At 58.0% G+C, this 19,161-nt stretch overlaps 2 protein-coding genes across 4 annotated transcripts in view; one reads left to right on the top strand and one right to left on the bottom strand.

The window, feature by feature from the left end:
• ITGAL (integrin subunit alpha L) overlaps positions 1–2,082 on the top strand; it is a 36,264-nt gene extending 34,182 nt beyond the window's left edge. For all 3 annotated transcript variants that reach the window (XM_059414909.1, XM_059414911.1, XM_059414910.1), the window contains one exon: positions 719–2,082. In XM_059414909.1, coding sequence (XP_059270892.1) covers positions 719–892 — 174 coding nt within the window. In that variant the 3' untranslated portion in view covers positions 893–2,082. The remainder of the gene's footprint in view (positions 1–718) is intronic.
• A 5,218-nt stretch (positions 2,083–7,300) lies between these two features.
• On the bottom strand, positions 7,301–17,798 carry ZNF768 (zinc finger protein 768). The gene is made up of 7 exons (XM_059416051.1): positions 17,546–17,798; positions 17,285–17,398; positions 15,609–16,520; positions 10,301–10,782; positions 9,713–9,961; positions 9,238–9,370; positions 7,301–8,945 (listed from the first exon to the last, which is right to left on the bottom strand). The coding sequence occupies exons 1-7, from the start codon at positions 17,712–17,714 to the stop codon at positions 7,372–7,374; spliced, it is 3,633 nt and encodes a 1,210-aa protein (XP_059272034.1). The 5' UTR covers positions 17,715–17,798; the 3' UTR covers positions 7,301–7,371.
• Positions 17,799–19,161: the final 1,363 nt, after the last annotated feature.

The following is a 19,161-nucleotide window of genomic DNA, read 5'->3' as shown; positions in this document are numbered from 1 at the left end:
CACTGATCAACGTGTCGATTATTTGTAATCTCTACCTATTTCTTTAAAGATCATTCATTTATTTACTTGAGAGCGAGCCGGACGAGGGAGAGCACAAGCAGGGGGCAAGGGGCAGAGGGCGACGGAGAAGCAGACACCCGCTGAGCAGGGACACCCCCAACCCTGACTCAGGGCTCCATCCCACGACCCCGGGATCATGCCCCGAGTCAGACGCTTCATGGACTGAGCCAGGCAGGCGCCCCAATATCTACCTGTTTTAAACAGTGACTGAAAAAGGCTCTTGGCTCCCACATCTTTGCGCACTTGTCCAAAAGCTCTTTAGAATTAGTTGCTGGGGCTGGAATGGCTGAGCCAAAGAACAGACATGTTTTGGGGAAAAAAGAAGAACGTGTATGTTCTGAGCTTTCCACAGAGAGTACGGGGCCCGCGCTAAGCGCTACGGCAGCGCAGGCCCTTCTGTTAGTGTCACTGGATATTGTCAGCCCGCCCGCCCCAAATATTGGTCCAGGACACTTTGACGAGCCTGAAGAATGAACTGTTGAGCATTCAGCTTTTCGGCATGTTGCCAGGAAGCCGGTGTGGCAGACGCCTCGCCGCAGCCCTGGAGCGGGCACCACGCGTGACTCACAGCCATGGGCACCCTTTCATGTTTTGCGAGGCCGAGGGGTCCAGAGTGTTCCGTGGCCCTTGTGCTCACTCCGGTTTTGTTTTCCTGCAGTTTGGCTTCTTCAAACGCAGTCTGAAGGAGAAGATGGAGGCTACTGCGGAAGCTTCCAGCGGAATCCCTGGAGAAGCCTCTGACCAGCCAGAGTCCATGGACGAGGCTGGGGACCCGGGCTGCCTGGAGCCCCTCCACGAGGAGGAAGCCCAGGACGGAGGTGGCAAAGACTGAGGCCCAGGCCCGACGCAGAGCGCCCAGGACTGGACTCGGAAGACTGGGGTCCCTCTGCCTCGACCTGTGTCTCGCTGTGTGTCTCCGGGCAAGTCACTGCCCCGACCCAGGCCTCGGTGTCGCTGTCCTGAACACAGAGCTCCCTCCTGGCTGCCTGCTCTGCCGGCTCCTGGTCAGGGTTCATGAGCGACGGCCGGGCAGGCCACAGAGGGCAGGCCGTGTCCCGGGCAGCTGGCTCTGGCTTCCCCCGGTCCTTCTTAGTACCCTGCCCGGAAGAGGATACCCGATCTACATCTGGAAGAACCGTCATCTCAGGACCTAGCGACCGGCCCTCGCACCCCCCTGCTCTTGGATGTCCCCAGAGGCCTCAGACTCCCAGAACCTGCAGTTTCCTGCCCGGACTCCAGTCAGCTTTCCGTCTGCCGCCAGAGAGCAAACCTGATCCGAGCCACTACAGTGCTTCCGCAGACCCCTGGCTCTGGGGCTGGACGCCGGCGTCCTTCCCACGCCTTCCAGAACCCGCAGAATATCCCTAACGCGCCAGGGTTGCCTTCCCGGCCTCCTCCGAGACTCCCCACCTCCCCTCCTGAGCTCCAGTTACACCGGCCTTCTCAGGAGCCGAGCTCCTGGCCTTCACCCAGACTGCTCCTTCTGCCTGGAGCATTCCTCCCGGGCCCTGTCCCTGGCTCTCCGCTCCGGGAGAATGGCCTCCGGGCAGCCCCCTGCCCGCACCCCCCAGGGGCTTCTCCTTTCCTGTTGCACAAGCGTCCTCTCGCCTGTACGCCCCTCACCGCGCGGCTCCTGTTTGCTACTTAATGTGCTTCCCTCAAGCCCAACCGTGGACTCCGTGGGGGCCAGGGCCACACCGGTCACGTTCACCTTGGAGATGCCACGGAGCCAGGCCCAGCAGGCGGCTGCCGCAGTTTCAGCGGCCAGTGAGGGTGCCTGCGAGAGGCCTGAGAAAACGTTTGGGGGCGCCCGTGACCCCTGCCCCCACGTCCAGGCTCGGGCTTCCCCGGGCTTCCGTCCCCTGGCTCCGACCCCCCCACCCCCCACCCCGGATGCCTCGTGACCCCTCCCGGCCCCCACTGGGAGGCTATGAGCTCAAGGCGCAGGTGGAGTCTGTCCACCCGGCTCCCGGCACCAAGCACAGTGCCTGCCTCTGTTTACCCAATAAATGTGAAAATCCATCCAACTCTGTGATGTGTTTGTGCTGGTGCCCCATTTCAGCCTGGATCAAGGAAATGAATATTTCCTTCTCGACCCTCTCTCTAAGTGGGACCCAAACAGCTCTTTTTTCCTCTTTTTTTTTTTTCTTTTGTTGTTATGACAAGGCTCAGAGACTGATCTGCAGAGGCACTGACAACTCCTCAAGGTGCGAGAGCACACCCTTCCTGGTCTTTTTAAAAAACAACAATAAGGGGCGCCTGGGTGGCTCAGTGGATTAAGCTGCTGCCTTCGGCTCAGGTCATGATCTCAGGGTCCTGGGATCGAGCCCCGCATCGGGCTTTCTGCTCAGCAGGGAGCCTGCTTCCCCCTCTGTCTCTGCCTGCCTCTCTGCCTACTTGTGATCTCTCTCTCTGTCAAATAAAATAAATAAAATTTAAAAAAAAAATAAAAAAAAAAATAAAAAACAACAATAACAGTTGGTGGGGCTTGAGCCTGAGGCCCCCACCTTTAAGAGGGGGTGGGTCCCGCTCCTCGATGCTGCCCTCTTGTGGTCAGTAGAACCCCCAGGAAGGGGGTGGTTTTAGGGGTAGCAACGGGGTAATTCTCAGCCCGGCTCTCTGGGTCCCGCACTGGACGCTGAGAAGCAACCTGTGGTCTCCCAAGCAGTGACCTTTGATGGCTGCCGCCTGCGTACAGGGGAGTAAACGAACGTTCTCAAGCCTGGCACACAAGGCCCAGAACCGTATTTCAAAGCCTGCTGGCCTCTTCAACCTCATCAACCCCCTTCTGGTCCAGCAGCCAGGGAACCATGGGGCTGGCTCTTAAGGAAGACCTCAGGAACGAAGAAGTGAGGCCCGTTTTCCCAGAGAGAAGGGGAAAGAATGTTCTAAAGGGCAGGAATAGCACAGAAATGCTAAAAGTACGCAGTTATCTGTAGGTTTCCGAATTCTGTTGGCTCCTATGGATTCATGCAGTATTTCCTGAAAGATCTGTGTCAGGGCCTGTTCTGTGTCCCAAGGGCATGGTAATGAACATGACAGACAAGTCCCTGCCCCAGGAAGCATCACCCCAGTGGGAAAGCAGAGTGAAAAGGTAGAAATGGGCTTCCGGGTGTCGAGGAGGCTGTGAAGAGGGTAAAGCAAGATAGCAGGTTGGAGAGGGGTGGGGAGGGGCCTCTCACATCTGTGCTGCTCTGTGACGCACACACAAAGTGGGACTATTTTCATCACGGGTGGGAGCAAAACAGCACAGAGAATCTGGGAGGTTCGTTTCAGGAACCTGCCCTGATCCTGCCCAGGAGTCTTCTATCCCGACTCGCTTAACAGCCCCCGACCGCAAATACCTATGTATCCTTCCCCGCCTGTGTCTTCGCAAACGCTCTACCCCTTTCCACCTGTCCAGTTCCACCACCCGCTTCTGTCCTTAAAAACCTTCCTACTTCAAAGCACTTCCAAGCTTCTCTCATCCCTTCAGCTCCTAGACAAAATGACCCATTTCGCCTTCACTGAATACCCCATCAGAACACAGGACACTGACTGTGTGGGCTCTTCTCTCGAGACTGGGAGGTTCTAGAAGGCAGGATTCAGTCTTTGCTCACTTGTGTTACCAACACTGGCCCCTCATCAGGGCTGGCAACAGAGAAGATGTCCAAATAAGTGTTTGATTCGGTGGCCTTCACATGCTTTGGGTTTAGGACCCCTTTATACTCTGAAAGATTAAAGATCTCCAGAGTTTTCGTTTATATGGGTTATACCTCTTGGTGTTTATCCAATTCGAAATTAAAATGGAGGAAAATGTAAAACATACGAACCCCCAAACCCACATGATCCACAAGCAGTCAGAAAGATGATGTATGTTCTCACAGGCCATGTAGCCTCTAGAAAACACCGTCCCCGTGGCACAAACTGAAAAAGGAACACCTTAGTATCGCTGGGAAATAGTCAAAACTAGTCCACCGGCTGGAGTCCGGGCTCTGCTGCTTCGAAGCTGTGCCTTATGGGGCTGTCACTTACCCTCTCTGAGATTCTTTTCTTTATCTGTAAAATGGGAATAATAATTGTATATCGCTCACAGCTGTCCTGAACATGATGTAACACTTGCGAAAGGTCTAGAACTTTTGGAAGCACACTTGTGCTTGATAAAGGTGAGGAATAGGAAAAAAAAAAAAAAAAGTGAGGAATAGGAGTGGTTTATTGTGGGGATGTCTAGGTGGCTCGCTTGAGCATCTGCCTTCGGTTCAGGGTCCTGGGATTGAGCCCCGGCATCAGGCTCCTTGCTCAGTGGGGTGCCTGCTTCTCCCTCTGCTTGTGATCTCTCTCTCTCTCTCTCTGACAAATAAACAAAAGTATTTATTATTTATTTATTTCTATTTTATTTATTTATTTTATTATCATTTATATTTTTATTTTATTTTATTTATTAATTTTTTGAAAAAATAGTTTAGTTGGGCAGGACAGTGTTGTCAAAGCGGCACATCAGACTGCAAGTCAAAAGATCTGGCACTGGTTTTTCACCGTGACCTTGAGAAAGATGCATGCCCTTCTTGGGCTAGCTCCACCTGGGATCTGGAGGATCTTAGGAGCTGTTATGTGGAAGAGGGGAGTGTCAGTTGAGCAGCTGAGCACTGCCCCTCACCCTGCCCCCCTGCAACCTGCTTTAAAACCAAGGTTCCTAAGTAGCAAACAGGCAACTTCATCAATGAAGCACTCTAGGCTGTGCCCGGGGGGCCTTCCGGCTTTCAGTGGCCTTCAAAAAAGTTTGGGAGCTGTGAAAAAAAATCACCTCCAAACTATGAAAATTAAATTGTATAATTGAAATAAATGTTAAAGTAAATGTAATATGTTGGTAGTCAAATGCATTTCTATTTAACATTTGTAGTTCCATACATGAACTATATTAAATGTGGAATATTTTAATATTTGAAATTACATGCAGTAGGGTACCTATACGAGAATGTGCATAAAGTTTACACGGATCTTTAAAAGACCAAGAAATTTTACTTGAAAAATAATGTTCTACTTCCAAAAATAATTAAAACTTAAAAAAAAAAAAAACCCACCAAACACAGGGCGCCCGGGTGGCTCAGTGGTTTAAGCCTCTGCCTTCGGCTCAGGTCATGATCTCAGGGTCCTGGGATCCAGCCCCGCATCGGGCTCTCCGCTCAGAGGGGAGCCTGCTTCCCTCTCTCTCTGCCTGCCTCTCTTCTGCTTGTGATCTCTCTGTCAAATAAATAAAATCTTAAAAAAAAAAAAAAAGGCACTACCAAACACAACCAAACTGTGTTGAACTGCGTGATTTCTTTTTTTTTTTCAAGATTTTATTTATTTGTCAGAGAGAGTGCACACAAGCAGACTCCCAGCTGAGCAGAGAGCCCAATGAGGACTTGATCCCAGGACCCTGAGATCATGACCTAAGCAGAAGGCAGACCCTTAACTGACAGAGCCACCCAGGCGCCCCAAACTATGTGATTTCTAAGGCTCCTTTCAGAGCTTGCAGAACATAAGAGGCTGGACAGAAACATCCTTAGAGGGGCACCTGGGTGCCTCAGTGGGTTAAAGCCTCTGCCTTCGGCTCAGGTCATGATCCCAGGGTCCCAGGATCAAGCTAGGGCTCTCTGCTCAGCAGGGAGCCTGCTTCCCCCTCTCTCTCTACCTGCCTCTCTACTTGTGATCTCTGTCAAATAAATAAAAGCTTAAAAGAAAGAAAGAAAGAAAGAAAGAAAGAAACATCCTTAGAGAAGTTATTTGCTCTTGGCCAGTTATAAGGCCCCGAGGATGGTGTGGGCCTGGGGTGACTCGAGGATTTGAGGCCCGAGACCCCTTGTAGAGCCCTGATTCGCCTCTGCCTGTGTGGCCGAGTCGCTGGGACTGATGGAGCCAGGCAGATGTGGTCGGAACGTCTCACCTGCCTTCTGTCCACGGAGTGACTTTAAGCAGGTCAGTTATCCCTGAAAAGGCATGAAACAATCTTTGCAGGGCGTTGGGCCCTTGTAGGCCTTCATCTGAGGATGCTCCCGGCAGCTGGGTGATTCCCCAAGGTGTGGCCTGTCCTACTCAAGCAAGGTCAAGGCAGGCCACACCCCAGGATCCCACAGATTCACTGCACGTTCCAACTCTCCGTTCCTTCCTGAGGGCCACGTATCAGGAGGATGAGACTCATAGAGGAAAGAGAATCAGGATAAAGGTGGGGTGGGACAGGGAGATACCAGTAGGGCCAGGGGTCCTAAAAAACGAGGCAGAGGTGTGGCAAATCAGGCCCAGCTTGGTGGGTGGGTCTTAAAGCCTCGAGTCCTCAGATCCTCTCACTGGGTCCCCTGTGTGCCCCCTACAGGTGGGGCCGGGACTCCAGGCACTCTCTGTGGTTCTGGTCATTCAGGGTCTGCATGCCCGGAGGACTCGAGGTTCTGGCTAGGTGCCGGGAGCGCGAGTGACGGAGAGAGAGCCCGAGAGATGGAGCCCAGGCTCGATGCCTGGCTGAGACAGGCTCTGTCCTCTGGACCAGGACACACCCTTTGTGTTTGGTGAAAGGGATATCCCACAAAGTCAAAAGCTTTCTCACACCTCCTACACTGACCTCCCTCTGTGTCTGTGCCGGCTTCAAAGCAGGAGACAAAAGTTGGGGATGTACGGGCAGGCCGTGTCTCCTGAGCATCAGACTTTAAGATTCAAGGGACACCTGGAGCATAAAAGCCCTTCCCAGACAGGTCCCTATGGCTTCACCGGCTCTGTGTAGCTATCACTGGGTGTCTCCCGCTGCCCAGGGCACTGCCCATGTACACACTTTAAGGACAAGTCTCTTTTATCACATAAAGGTTTTTATTGAACTCAAATTCAGGGGCTCCAAAGCCTGAGGAAGACAAGGGAGCTGGGGTTTGCGCTGAGGCAGGAGCCCCCACCCAGGGCCCCACTCCCCACCCCACCTACCCTCACCCCTTCCTGACTCAATGAGGGTCTGGGTACTACCCATCTAAGCTACCCCACTCTAATTAGGTAACCCTCCCCCCCCCCACCCCTGCCTAGCACTTTGCCAAGCCAGGCACCTACCAAGGGCCATGCTGCTGCCAAAGGCCAGATCTCTGCTGACCTCTTTTCTGGATCTCTCCCAGAACCTCCCACTGCCTGCTTGGCCCCTCTCCAACCCCTCTTCAGAGCGCATTTGCCAGAGGTCTCCAGGGCACGCACCTTCCTCCCCCGGCCTCGCTCCTCCATCCTCCCCCGGCCTTCCCCCTCTTCCCTCTTAATTTCTCCAGCTCCCGGGCCCCGGCTCCGCCGCCCACCGCCTCCCCACCCCACCCCCGGCAGGGCCCCAGGTCAGCGGCGGCCGGCCGCGTGGGTGCGCTGGTGGCGGATGAGGTCGGAGCTCTGCGAGAAGGCCTTTCCACAGTCATCGCACTTGTAGGGCCGCTCCCCGCTGTGGACCCGGTGGTGCTGGAGCAGCGTGGAGGAGCGGCAAAAGCCCTTGCCGCACACGGCGCACCTGTAGGGCCGCTCGCCCGTGTGGGAGCGCTGGTGCTGAATCAGCGTGGACGAGCGGTTGAAGGTCTTGCCGCAGTCGGGGCAGCTGTAGGTGCGGCCCGGCAGGTGGGTGCGGGCGTGGATGGCCAGCACCGAGCTCTGGCCAAAGCGCTTGCCGCACTCCGGGCACTTGAAGGGCTTCTCACGGGCGTGGCTGCGGGCATGGGGGATGAGAGCCGAGCGCTGGGAGAAGCTCTTGCCGCAGATGCCACAGCTGAAGGGCCTTTGCCCTGTGTGCACCCTCTGGTGACTACGCAGGGAAGAGTTCTGGCTGTAGCACTTGCCGCACTCGGGGCAGCTGTAGGGCCGCTCGTGGCTGTGGGTGCGCTGGTGCCGCAGGAGGTAGGAGCTGTCGCCGAAGGCTTTGCCACAGTGCGGGCACTTGTAGGGCTTCTGACCAGAGTGGGTGCGCTGGTGGCGAAGCAGGTAAGAGCTGTCGGCGAAGGCCTTGCCACAACGGGGACACTTGTAGGGCCGCTCGCCCGTGTGGGTGCGCTGGTGTTTGATGAGGTCAGAGCTCTGGGAGAAGGCCTTGCTACAGACCTCACATTTGTAGGGCTTCTCACCCGTATGGATGCGCTGGTGTTGGATCAGGGTGGAGCCCCGCCCGAAACTCTTCCCGCAGATGCCACAGATATTAGGCCGAGGGCCCTGCCCACCCCTGGCCCGGCCACCCCGCCGGCCTGGACCCCGAAGGGACCCTGTCAGGCCCAGGGGATTCTGGAGCATCTCAAACTGTGGCGTGGCCAGCAGGGTCCCTGTGGGCATCTCAAAAGGTGGCCCTAGGGGTAGGCCCCCTGTGGGCTGCTCCCCAAACCCCTGGGTGAAGGAGTCCAAGGGGTGGACTCCCAAGGGGATGCTCAAGGGGTTCTTTTCCTCGGGATTCAGAAGCACCTCTGCACCTTCCTGGAATTTGGAACTTTGAGCTTCAAATTCAGGGCTTTGGGTTTTGAACTCGGGATTCTGGGACTCAAATCCCGGGCTCTGGGATTCATACCCGGGGCTCTGGGGTTCATACCCAGGGCTCTTGGGTTCATACCCAGGGCTCCGGGGTTCATATCCAGGACTTTTGGGGTCATACCCAGGGCTTTGAGGCTCATACCTAGGACTTTGGGTTTCAAACTCAGGGCTCTGAGACCCTGATTCAGGGCTTCTGGGTGCAAATTCAGGGCTTGGGGGCACAAACCCAGGGCTTCGGGACTCAAAACCTGGGCTTTCAGGCTCAAACCTGGGGCTCTGGGGTTCAAACTCAGGGCTTTGTGGCTCAAACCCAGGGCTCTGGGGTTCAAGCCCAAAGGGTATCTCTTCGACCTCATAGTCCCCACTGCCTTCTTGTTGAGACACTTCTTCCTCATTCTCACTCACGTTGCCTGCAGGATCAGAGAATTACAGAAAATCCAGGTAGTGTGGGGCCTGGAAGGTCACTCGGTCCCACCCCTGGTTGCCACGAACGACTCCCTCCTCCCGCAGCAGGGTCGCTGGCCCCAGAGCAGGTGCTGAAACTCCCACCTCCCCCTCCGCGGACCCGGGACGTGCAGTCCCCGCCCTCGCTTCCTCCCGGCCCCAGGTGCCCAAGCCCCCCTCTCCCCCGCCCCGACGGCCCACAGCCCCCGCTCCGCTCCCGCTCCCAGGCACGCTCTCGGAAGGCGCTCCCTCCCTCACCTTTGAGGGACCCTTCGCGGCTCCCCACTTCGTCGGGGCTTTGCACAGCCCCGGGCTCGAGGCCCCACGGCGACGCTTCCCGTTCCATCCCCGCCGGCTCCCAGTGCGGCGGCGGCGGCGATGGCGGACGATCCTGCGATCGGGCCGGAGTCCCCTGAGACCCGGGCCCTCGCCGCTCGCCCGCTCAGCGCCGCCCAGGGGACCCCGCCGCCCAGCCCGGGCCCCCGAGGCCGGACGTCTTGACCCTGGGCCTCTCCGGCCGGCCGGGCCCCTCCCCTACCCGCGGCCCCGCCCCCACCCCAAGGTCTCGCCTTGCCCCGGGGCCCTCCAAAGCCCGCGTGCGTCGCGGCCTCGGTGGCGAGGGTCTTCACGACTCGCCCTGCCGCCCCCGAACGCCGCTCCCCGCCCGCGACCCCGCCGTCTGGCCCCCCCGGCCCCGGCTGGGCTGCGGCTGTCCGACCCCCTCCCCCCCTACCCCCGCACAGGAAGTGTCCGTCCGAGGCCAGTTCCCCCCGCCGGCTCGCGCCGCGGCCTCTCTAGGAGCGGCTGGAGGTGGAAACTCGTTGGCATTAACCCTGGGCTGGACGGCCCCGGCTGGGAGGTGGGGAATGACGCGGAGCCCTGGAGCCGGCGGGAAAAGCTGGGGTGGTTGGTGTGCTGTGCCCCGGGTCTCCGTCCGCCCGGGAGCCTGTCTGTCCGTCCCGGGCCCTGCGTCCGTCCGCGCCTATGGCCAAGGGCGAGGCGACAAGCGAGACCAAGGTCAGCGAGAAGGAGCGACGCTTCCCGGCGCCAGCGGGGGCGGCGTCTAGCTCCCCTCCCCTCCCGGGCCTGGGGGCGCGCTCTGGCCGCGCCTCGGGAACCCGGCCGTACCCCCCAGCCTGGAGCTCCTAGTCGGGGACTGCGCCGCCCCACCCCGAACCCCACCGCCCCTCCCCCGCGCGCCCACCCCCCGCTCCCCCGGCCCCTCCCTCTCCGCGCCTCCTGGTCTCCCCCCCGCTGCGAGGGCTGGGATCGTTGCCAAGGAAACAGCCCCGCCTCCGGTTTCCGGAGGCACCGCCCCTACCTCCCGGTCCGCACAGCGATTGGCCGGGGAGCTCGTCCTCTCGTCGTCCCGCCTCCTCCCTACACCAACGGCTCGCCGGGGAGCACGAGGCGCCTTTCCGATTGGGTGCGGGGAGGGCGGGCCGGCTCCGCCTACCCGGCGGTCGGCGCGGCCTGCGGGAAGGCTGAGCGGGGGGTTCCCGGGTCTCCCTTCCCGCGGGCGGCCCGCGGGTTCCCCACCTTCTCCGGCCCCGTTTACCTGTCCCGATGTCTGACCTCCCGGGATCTGGAGGGGGACACCCTCCGCCCGCCCCCCGGGCTCCCGCGCGCTTCCTTTGCCAGCCCTTTCCTTTCTCGCGCGGTTCCCGGGGCCGCGGGGCCGATCCGCTGGGGGGGCGGCTGGCTTTTCCGCGACTCGCCCGTCCCTCCCACCTTCCCCGATGAGAGCCTTAGTCCCCGGTTCCTGGATTTTCTCCCGGAGAGGCAGGGATCCTATGGGACTTACTTCCAGGTGAGGGGGTGAAGCTCAGGAGAAGCAGAGAAACTTCTGGCCTTTGAGGGCGCTAAGCACTCTCCAGCCCCGGCTGGAACGGGAGCTCGGAGGAGGAAACCTCCGCAGCACTGCCCTTGGTGCAGCGGTGAATCAGGGAAAGTGATTCTGGAAAAACAATGCTTCTCCCGGTTTTCACTCTTGCTGCTGGAGGTATTTTGGCAGCGATCTTTGACCACTGATGAGCCAAGTTCTCGCTGTGCGCGTGATGCAGAGGCCAGGACTGTTTTCTCGTTGCCTTCTCAGACAAATGAAGGAAAGAAACTGGTTTAGGAGGAAAGATGGCACCTTCCACTCTCCTGAAAAGAGATAACAAGAATCTGGAGAATTGCAAGTAGTAGGAGCTCAGAGAAAACAGGCTTACACATAGAATCACAATTACCTTCCTACAAATAAAGCAGGAGCACTTTCCTCCCCTGCAGAGGAACAGCTTCCAGCTCCAGGCCTGTCTCCCACCCCCTGTCTGTCTGTCCTAAAGCCTTCTGTGAAGAATGGTTCACACCGTCCAGCACTAGAGGCCCCACATGGGCAGGACACCCCACAAGGGCACGGACTACGGAAGAAGCAGGGCCTGGAGCACCCTTTGGTCATTCCCAAAGCATTCACACAAATGAGAAACAAAAATCTCATGAGACTCTCTTCTCTGACCTCCAACCTGCTAACCCACTAGAAGATTTACACAGGAGAGCGCAGTGTGTGGCAAGGCCTCCAGCCGCAGCTCTGACCCCCATCCTATTGCCTGCAGCCCTCTCCATGAGGCCCACATGTAGTGGAGGTCAGGCCAAGGCTGCAGGCTGCTTTGGCACCCACATTGCCATGTGGAAAACCAGTCTTCCCAGTGCCCAGAGCAGACGAGTCGCTGACTTCGGGCAGCCTCCTCCAGCACTATCCACGCAGTGGGTTGGAGAAACAACCGGCCTGCCAGCCACTCACCCATTGCAATGAGAGGCTCAAGACCAGGGAATCCTCTGATGTAGGCTCCAGCTTGAGCCAGCACCAGCTAATTCGAGGCGCGAGTCCACTGACCTTATTCTACCACGTGTCCTGGTGAGGAAAAGCTCAGTTGGGCAGCCACTTTGTCCGCCGCATTATTCCTGGTGTGCGGCGGCACTGAGGCCAAGGTGTTCAATGTGCAGACAAGACTTCTCGTCTGGCCAAATGGACTGACACTTGAACAAAGGTCCTCGGTGTGAGGGGGACTCCTGCGTGAACAGCTCTTTCCCTGTATGCAGACAAGCCCTCTAAGGGACCTTCTGTCAGATGCTACAAGAGACACCCCAGTATAGTCAAGAAGATCTAAGGTACCCAGCAAGAGCTCAACCATGGCACAGGCCCCTTTGAGAAGAACAAAGAAAATGGGAGTCTTTGTATATGGCTCATCTTCCAACCTCAACCTCAGGCATTTGCAAAACTAAAAGCAGCTGGGGTGTAACATTTTGTTCAGAGCATCATTACCAGGTATGAGAGTCCATCCCTGGAGATTCTGATTTAATAGTCCAGATATAGACCCCAGGGAGCTGGTGATGTTTTAAAGTTACTGAATGGGATTCTGTGGCCTCACTTTGAAAAACACTTGCCTAAGGGCACCTGGGTGGCTCAGTCAGTTAAGCACCTGCTTTCAGCTCAGGTCATGATCCTGAGGTCCCAGGATCAAGCCCCACATTGGGCTCCCCGCTCAGTAGGGAGTCTGCTTCTCCCTCTCCCTCTGCCCCTTCCCACACTGCTTGTGCTCCCTTTCTTATAAAATCTTTAAAAAAGAAAAATACTGGCCTAGAGCAGGCTTTTGCTTTTTTGGGTCATAAACATCTTTATACATTCTGTTCTTGGAGAGACATAAATATTTTAAAATGTTTAGGAGTGTTGGGGTGCTTGGATGGCTCAGTCGGTTAAGCATCTGCCTTTGGCTCGGGTCATGATCTCAGGGTCCTGGGATGGAGCCCCACATCCCGTATCAAACTTCCTACCCAGTGCGGAGCCTGGTTCTCCCTCCTTCTCTGCCACCCAACCGTCCCCCTTGTGCTTTCTCTCAAATAAATAAAATCCTTTAAAAAAATGTTTAGGGGTCTTTAAAAGCTCAAATCAATACTTGCCCTTATTTTACATGGCTTAGATTAGTTAGGAATGGGTCATGTGGTCATGACTTTGACCTTTCAATCTGGCCATGTGGATGGGGCTCATTTGTTATGGTTCACACAAGCATTTATTTATTTTTTTGGCAGCAACAAGAGCTTTATGCAGAATCGTTTTTTGTTTTTTTGTTTTGTTTTGTTTTGTTTTGTTTTTTTCCAGACAAGCATTTCTCTTGATGCACCGAGGGAACAGTAGGAAAACCCTCTCCTGGCTTAAAGTGCTTTGGGGTCTTAGCCTTTAAAGACCTGTGGTAGCAGAGAGAAAAGGGAGCCCCATCTCTGGTGGGGGTGTCCATGCCAGGAAATGAGCTGAGAATGGAGTGAGGCTGAGGCTTAAGCATTTCACTTAATTTCACGATTAAGTGAGTTTCATGATGCATTTCATGATTTTGACACTCACAAGTCCATTAAAGGCAGAAAGACGGGTCACAAGGACAGGAAGCAGAGAAACTCGGTCTGGTTTGGGGGCCCTAAGCCTTGAAAACTTCAAAGCACTTGGAGAAAAGTAGTAATTATGGTAACTTTAATTGGCGAGCTGAGGGCAGGATCCAGATATGGCTTTGAATTCGACAGCTGGTGTTACAGGCTGGGCTTTCCCCGGGCAGTGCTGAGCGTGGGGGAAGGGAAGGGCACCCTGGCTTCTCTTTAGGGAGTTAAAAGCTGGCGCAAGGGTAGTTCCTGTTGCCAAGGTGCTTCTTTTCACTGCATGTCTCCCTTGTGACAAGATGGCACCTGAGCCAACCCTCCCAGTAAATGTTAGGGTAAGCCGGGTCCTGGTGGGGTCAGGTTTGAAGATTAAATTGTTATCAATTCAGTTGGTCATTTGACCTGAACAGTGTCTTTTCCCCCCAATTTTCTACCTCTTCCTTTAGAAGCTTCTCTGGGTTGGCAAATCTGGTTTCTTCCTAGGGTAAGCCAGACAGGATATGGGGTACAGCTGGGTGAAGGCAGGTGCACACAGACCCGCAGAAGACATAAGCCCCTCCTTGAGGGGGTGAGGGAGGCAGGAACGAGTGTGCTTGTGGCTTGCTGCTTCGTCAGCGGGTCAGGGCTGGACTCTGACCACAGCGGAACTGGGTGCTGATGAATAATGGAGTCACAAGGGACCCGGCTTGGGAATACAGATGAGCCGTTCCCTTGGCTACTAAACCCAAGTGTTCCTGGCCTTGTCCCTCCTTGTTCACGAGGAAATACGTAAAAAGAGAAGAGGGAAGCTCTGCTTCTACTTGCCCTGGAACTCTCCTCTCGGGCTGGCTGCTCCCCTGCCTTGCTTTACTATGTGGCTGTTCTGTCATCTCAGAACTGGGCTTCACTGGCATTGGGTTGCTCTGTCCCTAGTCCAGGTTCATTGCTTGGGAGCCATCGTAGGGAGGGAGCAGATGCCTCCAGAACCCTGGCTGAGACACGGGCAAGGGACTCAGGAGTAGTGTGGCAAAGACCGCAGTAAACCAAGAACCCTGGAGTTTCACTCTGCATGTGACCTTGAACGAGTTGTTTGCCTTCCTCAGTCTCAGAGTCCTCAGATGCAAAAGGATAGAAAAGCTAAGATCTCCTCCAGTTCCAAAATGTGAGGAGTCTCTTCTGGCTGGGTGGAGGGTGGCTAAGGCCTGAGCGCTAGGGCTGTCCCAGGGAGGCCCGAGGAGGACTGGAGGGCATACTGAGAGCCTTCGTCTTCAAAACTAGGAACTACCCGTCAGCCCAGAGTCCTACCGTGGTGTGGCAGAGACACCTCTCGGTTTGGCGCAAAACAAGAGAGCCCTGGGAGCCTCTTCCTGACTGGGCTGTCCTTTCCCAGCTACACGGTTCCCTCCTCGGGCAGTTACAAGGGCAAAATGATCTGATGGACAAGACTTTGTAAACCAGAGAACGTGATACAAGCAAACATCTGAAGTAAAGCCTGCTTTTCCTTCTCTCCAATGCTGTCCACCAGTCTGCAAACTCAAATGACTACAGGAGCCCAACGGGTCAGGAAAACAAGGGGAAAATGGCCAGCGGAGAGGGCCTGCTGTACCAGGACAAGGACAAGAGGGGACGAGGGCCAGCTGACGCTGGCTGCAAGCCGGGAAGGCCAAGCAGCTGCCCGGTACCTCCTGCCAACTGTGCTTTTGTGGGAGCTCAGGTCAAGTTGCCAAATCCTTGGCTTTTTCCAAAGAGGCCAGAAACCTGAATTTTTGTGTGAAATATCCTTTTAAGTCTTAACCATGATCTGTAACATTTTTAAATGTTGGTTGGACCGAAAAGAGTTTGTGAAAGGTTGCTACAAGCCAGATTCGTGGCCATCAGTTTTTAACTCCGGCAGTAAGACAATGGATACAGCAAACGTCCCTTCTCCCTCAATCCTCCTAACGTGTCTAAGTGGGAAACCAGCTTTTTCTTCCCCACAGTGGAGGTCTTGTGCACGTGCTTAGCTCAGCCCTCACGGAACAGAGGGGTGTCTAGGGTCTGGGACCACAGGGAGCAAGGTGGCAGCTGATCAAGCTTGTGAAGGCCTAAGAGAAAAGGGTCCTCATTCCCCAGGTCCACCTTTTGCCTGGAATTCTGGGACCTCCTTAGAACTGCCACAGAAGTTCAGGCCCCTGAGCCCAACCTGGGCCTCAGGCAATGTCTAGATCGCCACCCTTTGCCTGGACATCTTTGAGACCATCACCCACACTCCTGGAATATTTCTGGGTAGTGCTGGAAGCTCACAGGTGGGTCCAGGTCCTCTTGGCTGGAGGCCAGAGGCACAGGCAACACACTGGCACCCCGGCCCCTGTGTCCCCCGGCACCGGGCCTGTGGACCCACTGGTGCTTGGCCATGGCTGACTTCTGGCCGAAGCACCTGCCGCACTGGGGACAGGGGTAGGGGCGTTCACCGCTGTGGGTACGCCGATGGGCTGCCATTTCGGAGCTCTGCCGGAAACAGCGCCCACAGTCTGGGCACGGGTAGGGCTTCTCGCCTGTGTGCGTGCGAATGTGGCGCCGAAGGTCTGACGCATGTGCAAAGGCACGGCCACAGTCTGGGCAGGGGAAGGGAGTCTCGCCACTGTGGACCCGCTGGTGCTGGTAGAGGGCAGAGCTCTGGCTAAAGCAGCGGCCGCAGTCAGCACAGCAGTAGGGCTTCTCGCCCGTGTGGACCCGAAGGTGAGTGGTGAGGGCAGAGCGCTGGGTGAAGGCCCGGCCACAGTCCGGGCAGCGGTGGGGCCGCTCCCCGCGGTGGATGGCCCGGTGCTTGCTCAGAGAGGAGGCCTGGCTGAAGCCCTTGCCACAGTCCGGGCAGCGGAAGGGCTTTTCACCCGTGTGCGTATACTGGTGCTCCACCAGCGTAGAGCGCCAGGCAAAACTCTTCCCACACATGGAGCAGCCATGACGCTGGTCGGCTCTTGGGACAGGGGGGTGGGCACAGAGTCGGGGGCGACCCCGGCGAGGTGCCTTGGACGGCCGCTCCACGCTATAAGGGAGCCCGGCAGAAGAACTGTGCATTAGAGCCTTCAGTCCAGGAGGCCCGGCTTCCACAGAAAGGCTCTTCCCCAGGGCCTCAGTCCCTTCTCCCTGCCTTTTCTCTTCTTTGTTTCTGGAACCTGCTGGGAGGTAAGGGGAGAGCTCAGACCCTGGCTTACCCTGGTCCTTAAGGCCAAACCTCAAATGGTGACAGAAAGGCCTTCTAGACACAGCCACCTTCTGGACCCACTGCAGCCCCTGGGACTCGGCTGGGGACAGGCAGGGAAGCTGGGAGTGGCACCTTCTCCTGGGCTGCAGAGGGCAGAAGAGACCTGGAGATGACGGAAGGAAGGCAGAGGCACCTCCTGCCTCTGAGCTGGGGAAATCGGAGCAGAGGGGACATCTCCGCCGGGTCACGGAGGATGCGTGGAGGTCTCAGGACACTGCGGGCAGCGGGAACAGTGGAGGAGAGGCAGGAAGGCGGCCGGCACCGACAAGTTCAAGGGAGGGCTACAGCGCCAGGACAAACCGGAGGAAGTAAACAGTGGAACCCGGAGAAAGGAGACGCCCACAAAACGACAACGGGACGAAGGGTCCGGAAACACAAGAGGCGGCAGAGCAGCTGGAGTGCAGGGGAGCTGCCCCGCAGAGCGGCCACAAGAGCAGAGGGGCGCAGACGCGCCGGAGAGGCAGGTGCGCCAGGTCCTGCGCGCGAGCGGAGGCGGGGGCCGCCCTCGCAGCCCCTTTCGGGGCCGAACCCTGCAGGGAGGCAGGGGCCGGCCGGGAAACCTCAGCGGGGAAGGCAACTCAGGGGAGAACGGGAGGCGCAGGGAGGGTGTTGGCCGAGGGCAGCTGGACGGCTCTGGCCCAGAGGCGGTCCCCGGGAACGCAGTCCCCAACACGTCACCTGCGTCCGCGGCGGGCGGACACGCTCCCGCCTCCGGATCCCGGGCCGCCGGGCCCCACAGGTCGGCCTCTTCCTCCACCCAGGAGATGAGAGCTGGCTTGGCGCCTCGGAAGCCTGGAGGAGGAGAACGCAAAGCCCACGCTGCCGGGAGGCCGCCCCCCGCGCCCCGGGATCCCGGGCCCTCGGGCCTCCCACGGCCGGCGCCGCCCGGGAGGCTGGGCGGGGCGGGGGCGGGGCCGGGGCGAGGGGGCGGGGCCTCACCGAGCGCGCCCAGGTGGCCGTAGGTCTCCCGCATCACGTCCCGGTACAGGGCCCTCTGCGCGGGCCGCAGGCAGCCCCACTCCTCCGGGGAGAAGTACACGGCCACGTCCGCGAAGCTCACGGCGCCGACCGGTTCCCACGCGGGGAGCGGGGTCCGCAGCGGCGACATGGCCGGGGCCGGGCCGGGGCCCGTGGGGCCGAGCCGGGGTCCGTGGACCCGCCGGGCCGAAGCCGCAGCAGCCGACCCCCCGAGGGCCCCCGGGAAAGACCGAGAGCCGCGGGCGCAGGGGCACAGAGCGGCGGCCGGGAATGGCGGCCACGCGGCGCGCGAACGTCCTGCGACGCAGCCGAGCCCCGATGGCGCCTCCCCGGGGTCCCCAGGCTTTGTCCTCCGGCCCTCAGCCAAAATGGCCGCGACGGCGACCAGGGCGGGAGCGCGGCCTTGGGCCGGCCTTGGCCCGCGAGGGCCCGCACCGCCCGCCGCGCTGGGAGGTGCGGCCTCAGCCCCGCCGCGGCCCGGAGGCGGGACGCGCCGACCCCGCCCCTCCGCCCTCGGGAATTTCACGCGACCGGTGGTCGCCGGGACCTTCCTAAGCGGGTTTCCGGCTCTGGGCCTGTCCGCGGGCGACAGCGCGCTTCTCCCAGTGCGGAGAGGAGCGGAGCGGGGCGGAGAGAACCGCCTCTGCCGGAAGCTTCTTCGAGCCCGAGGTTCTGGGAGCTTCTGTCTCGGGAGATCGTGGGGGCGGCGGGGGCGGGGGGTGGGGTAAGGTCTGTAAAAGAAACACCCGCGTTCTGCAGGCTTCCTCCCTCCGCACGGGCCCTGCAGGAGGCCTCGCAAACATCTGTTTGCTTCTGGCTCAGGCCTGGCTCCCCAGCTCTGATCGCGGAGCCACCCCCCACCGCACCCCAGCACCTCGCACTAGGCGGGGCTCCCGCTGAGCTCATCGTCTCCTCCTTCTCCCTGCTCCTCCTGGGGTCCTTACGAGCAAACGCCATCAACGCTCCCTACCCTTCCTACCTCCAAACTCCCTCTCTCACTCCGCATTTATGACGGCGCTCTCTGTGTCCCCACATGCCTTCGTAAATACCTTTTTTCTTAAAAATTTTTTTTCTTTATTTGACAGAGATCACAAGTAGGCAGAGAAGGGGGTGGGGTAGCAGACTCCCTGCTAAGCAGGGAACCCACTGGGCTCCATCCCAGGACCCTGAGATCATGACCCGAGTGGAAGGCAGAAGCTTAACCCACTGAGCCATCCAGGTGCCCCATAAATACTCTACCTTAAGAAGACTTGATAATTTTTCCTTTGGCTGCCTAAATCACTGCATTTCACATACCTCTTGGAAATGCACCTCCCCTCACCAGGTCTGGGGTCTAGGTCTGGAGCTTCTCTCTGCTTGCCGCCTTCCAGAGGTCTTCCTGAGGCTTCTGCCTAACGCACTGTATCTGGTGGATGCTTCTCCCCCCACTACAGGAGCTGGGCAAGTAGAGGTGATCAAAGCAGAAAGGGGAAAAAGAAAAGACAAAAAGCCTGGGAAAAGGTAAGGATGCAGATTTGCCCAGGGACTTGACTGAGCCCTAGTTACCCCTAGCCTCAGGTCCCTGAAGGACACAAGGA

The sequence above is a fragment of the Mustela nigripes genome, chromosome 11 (genome assembly GCF_022355385.1).
Source record: "Mustela nigripes isolate SB6536 chromosome 11, MUSNIG.SB6536, whole genome shotgun sequence".
Classification (NCBI taxonomy): Eukaryota; Metazoa; Chordata; class Mammalia; order Carnivora; family Mustelidae; genus Mustela; species Mustela nigripes.
This window is presented reverse-complemented; position numbering and strand designations above follow the sequence as displayed.

Bases quoted from the DNA above. Each gene is read 5' to 3' on its own strand.
- ZNF768 (XM_059416051.1), bottom strand. From the start codon at position 17,714: ATGTCGCCGCTGCGGACCCCGCTCCCCGCGTGGGAACCGGTCGGCGCC. The intron at 10,783-15,608 runs GTGGGTGATGGT...CTCACCTGGAAG, and splicing joins CCCAGAAATATTCCAGGAGT to TAAGTCCCATAGGATCCCTG. The intron at 9,371-9,712 runs GTAGGGGGGGAG...GCCCGATCGCAG, and splicing joins CGGACACTTCCTGTGCGGGG to GATCGTCCGCCATCGCCGCC.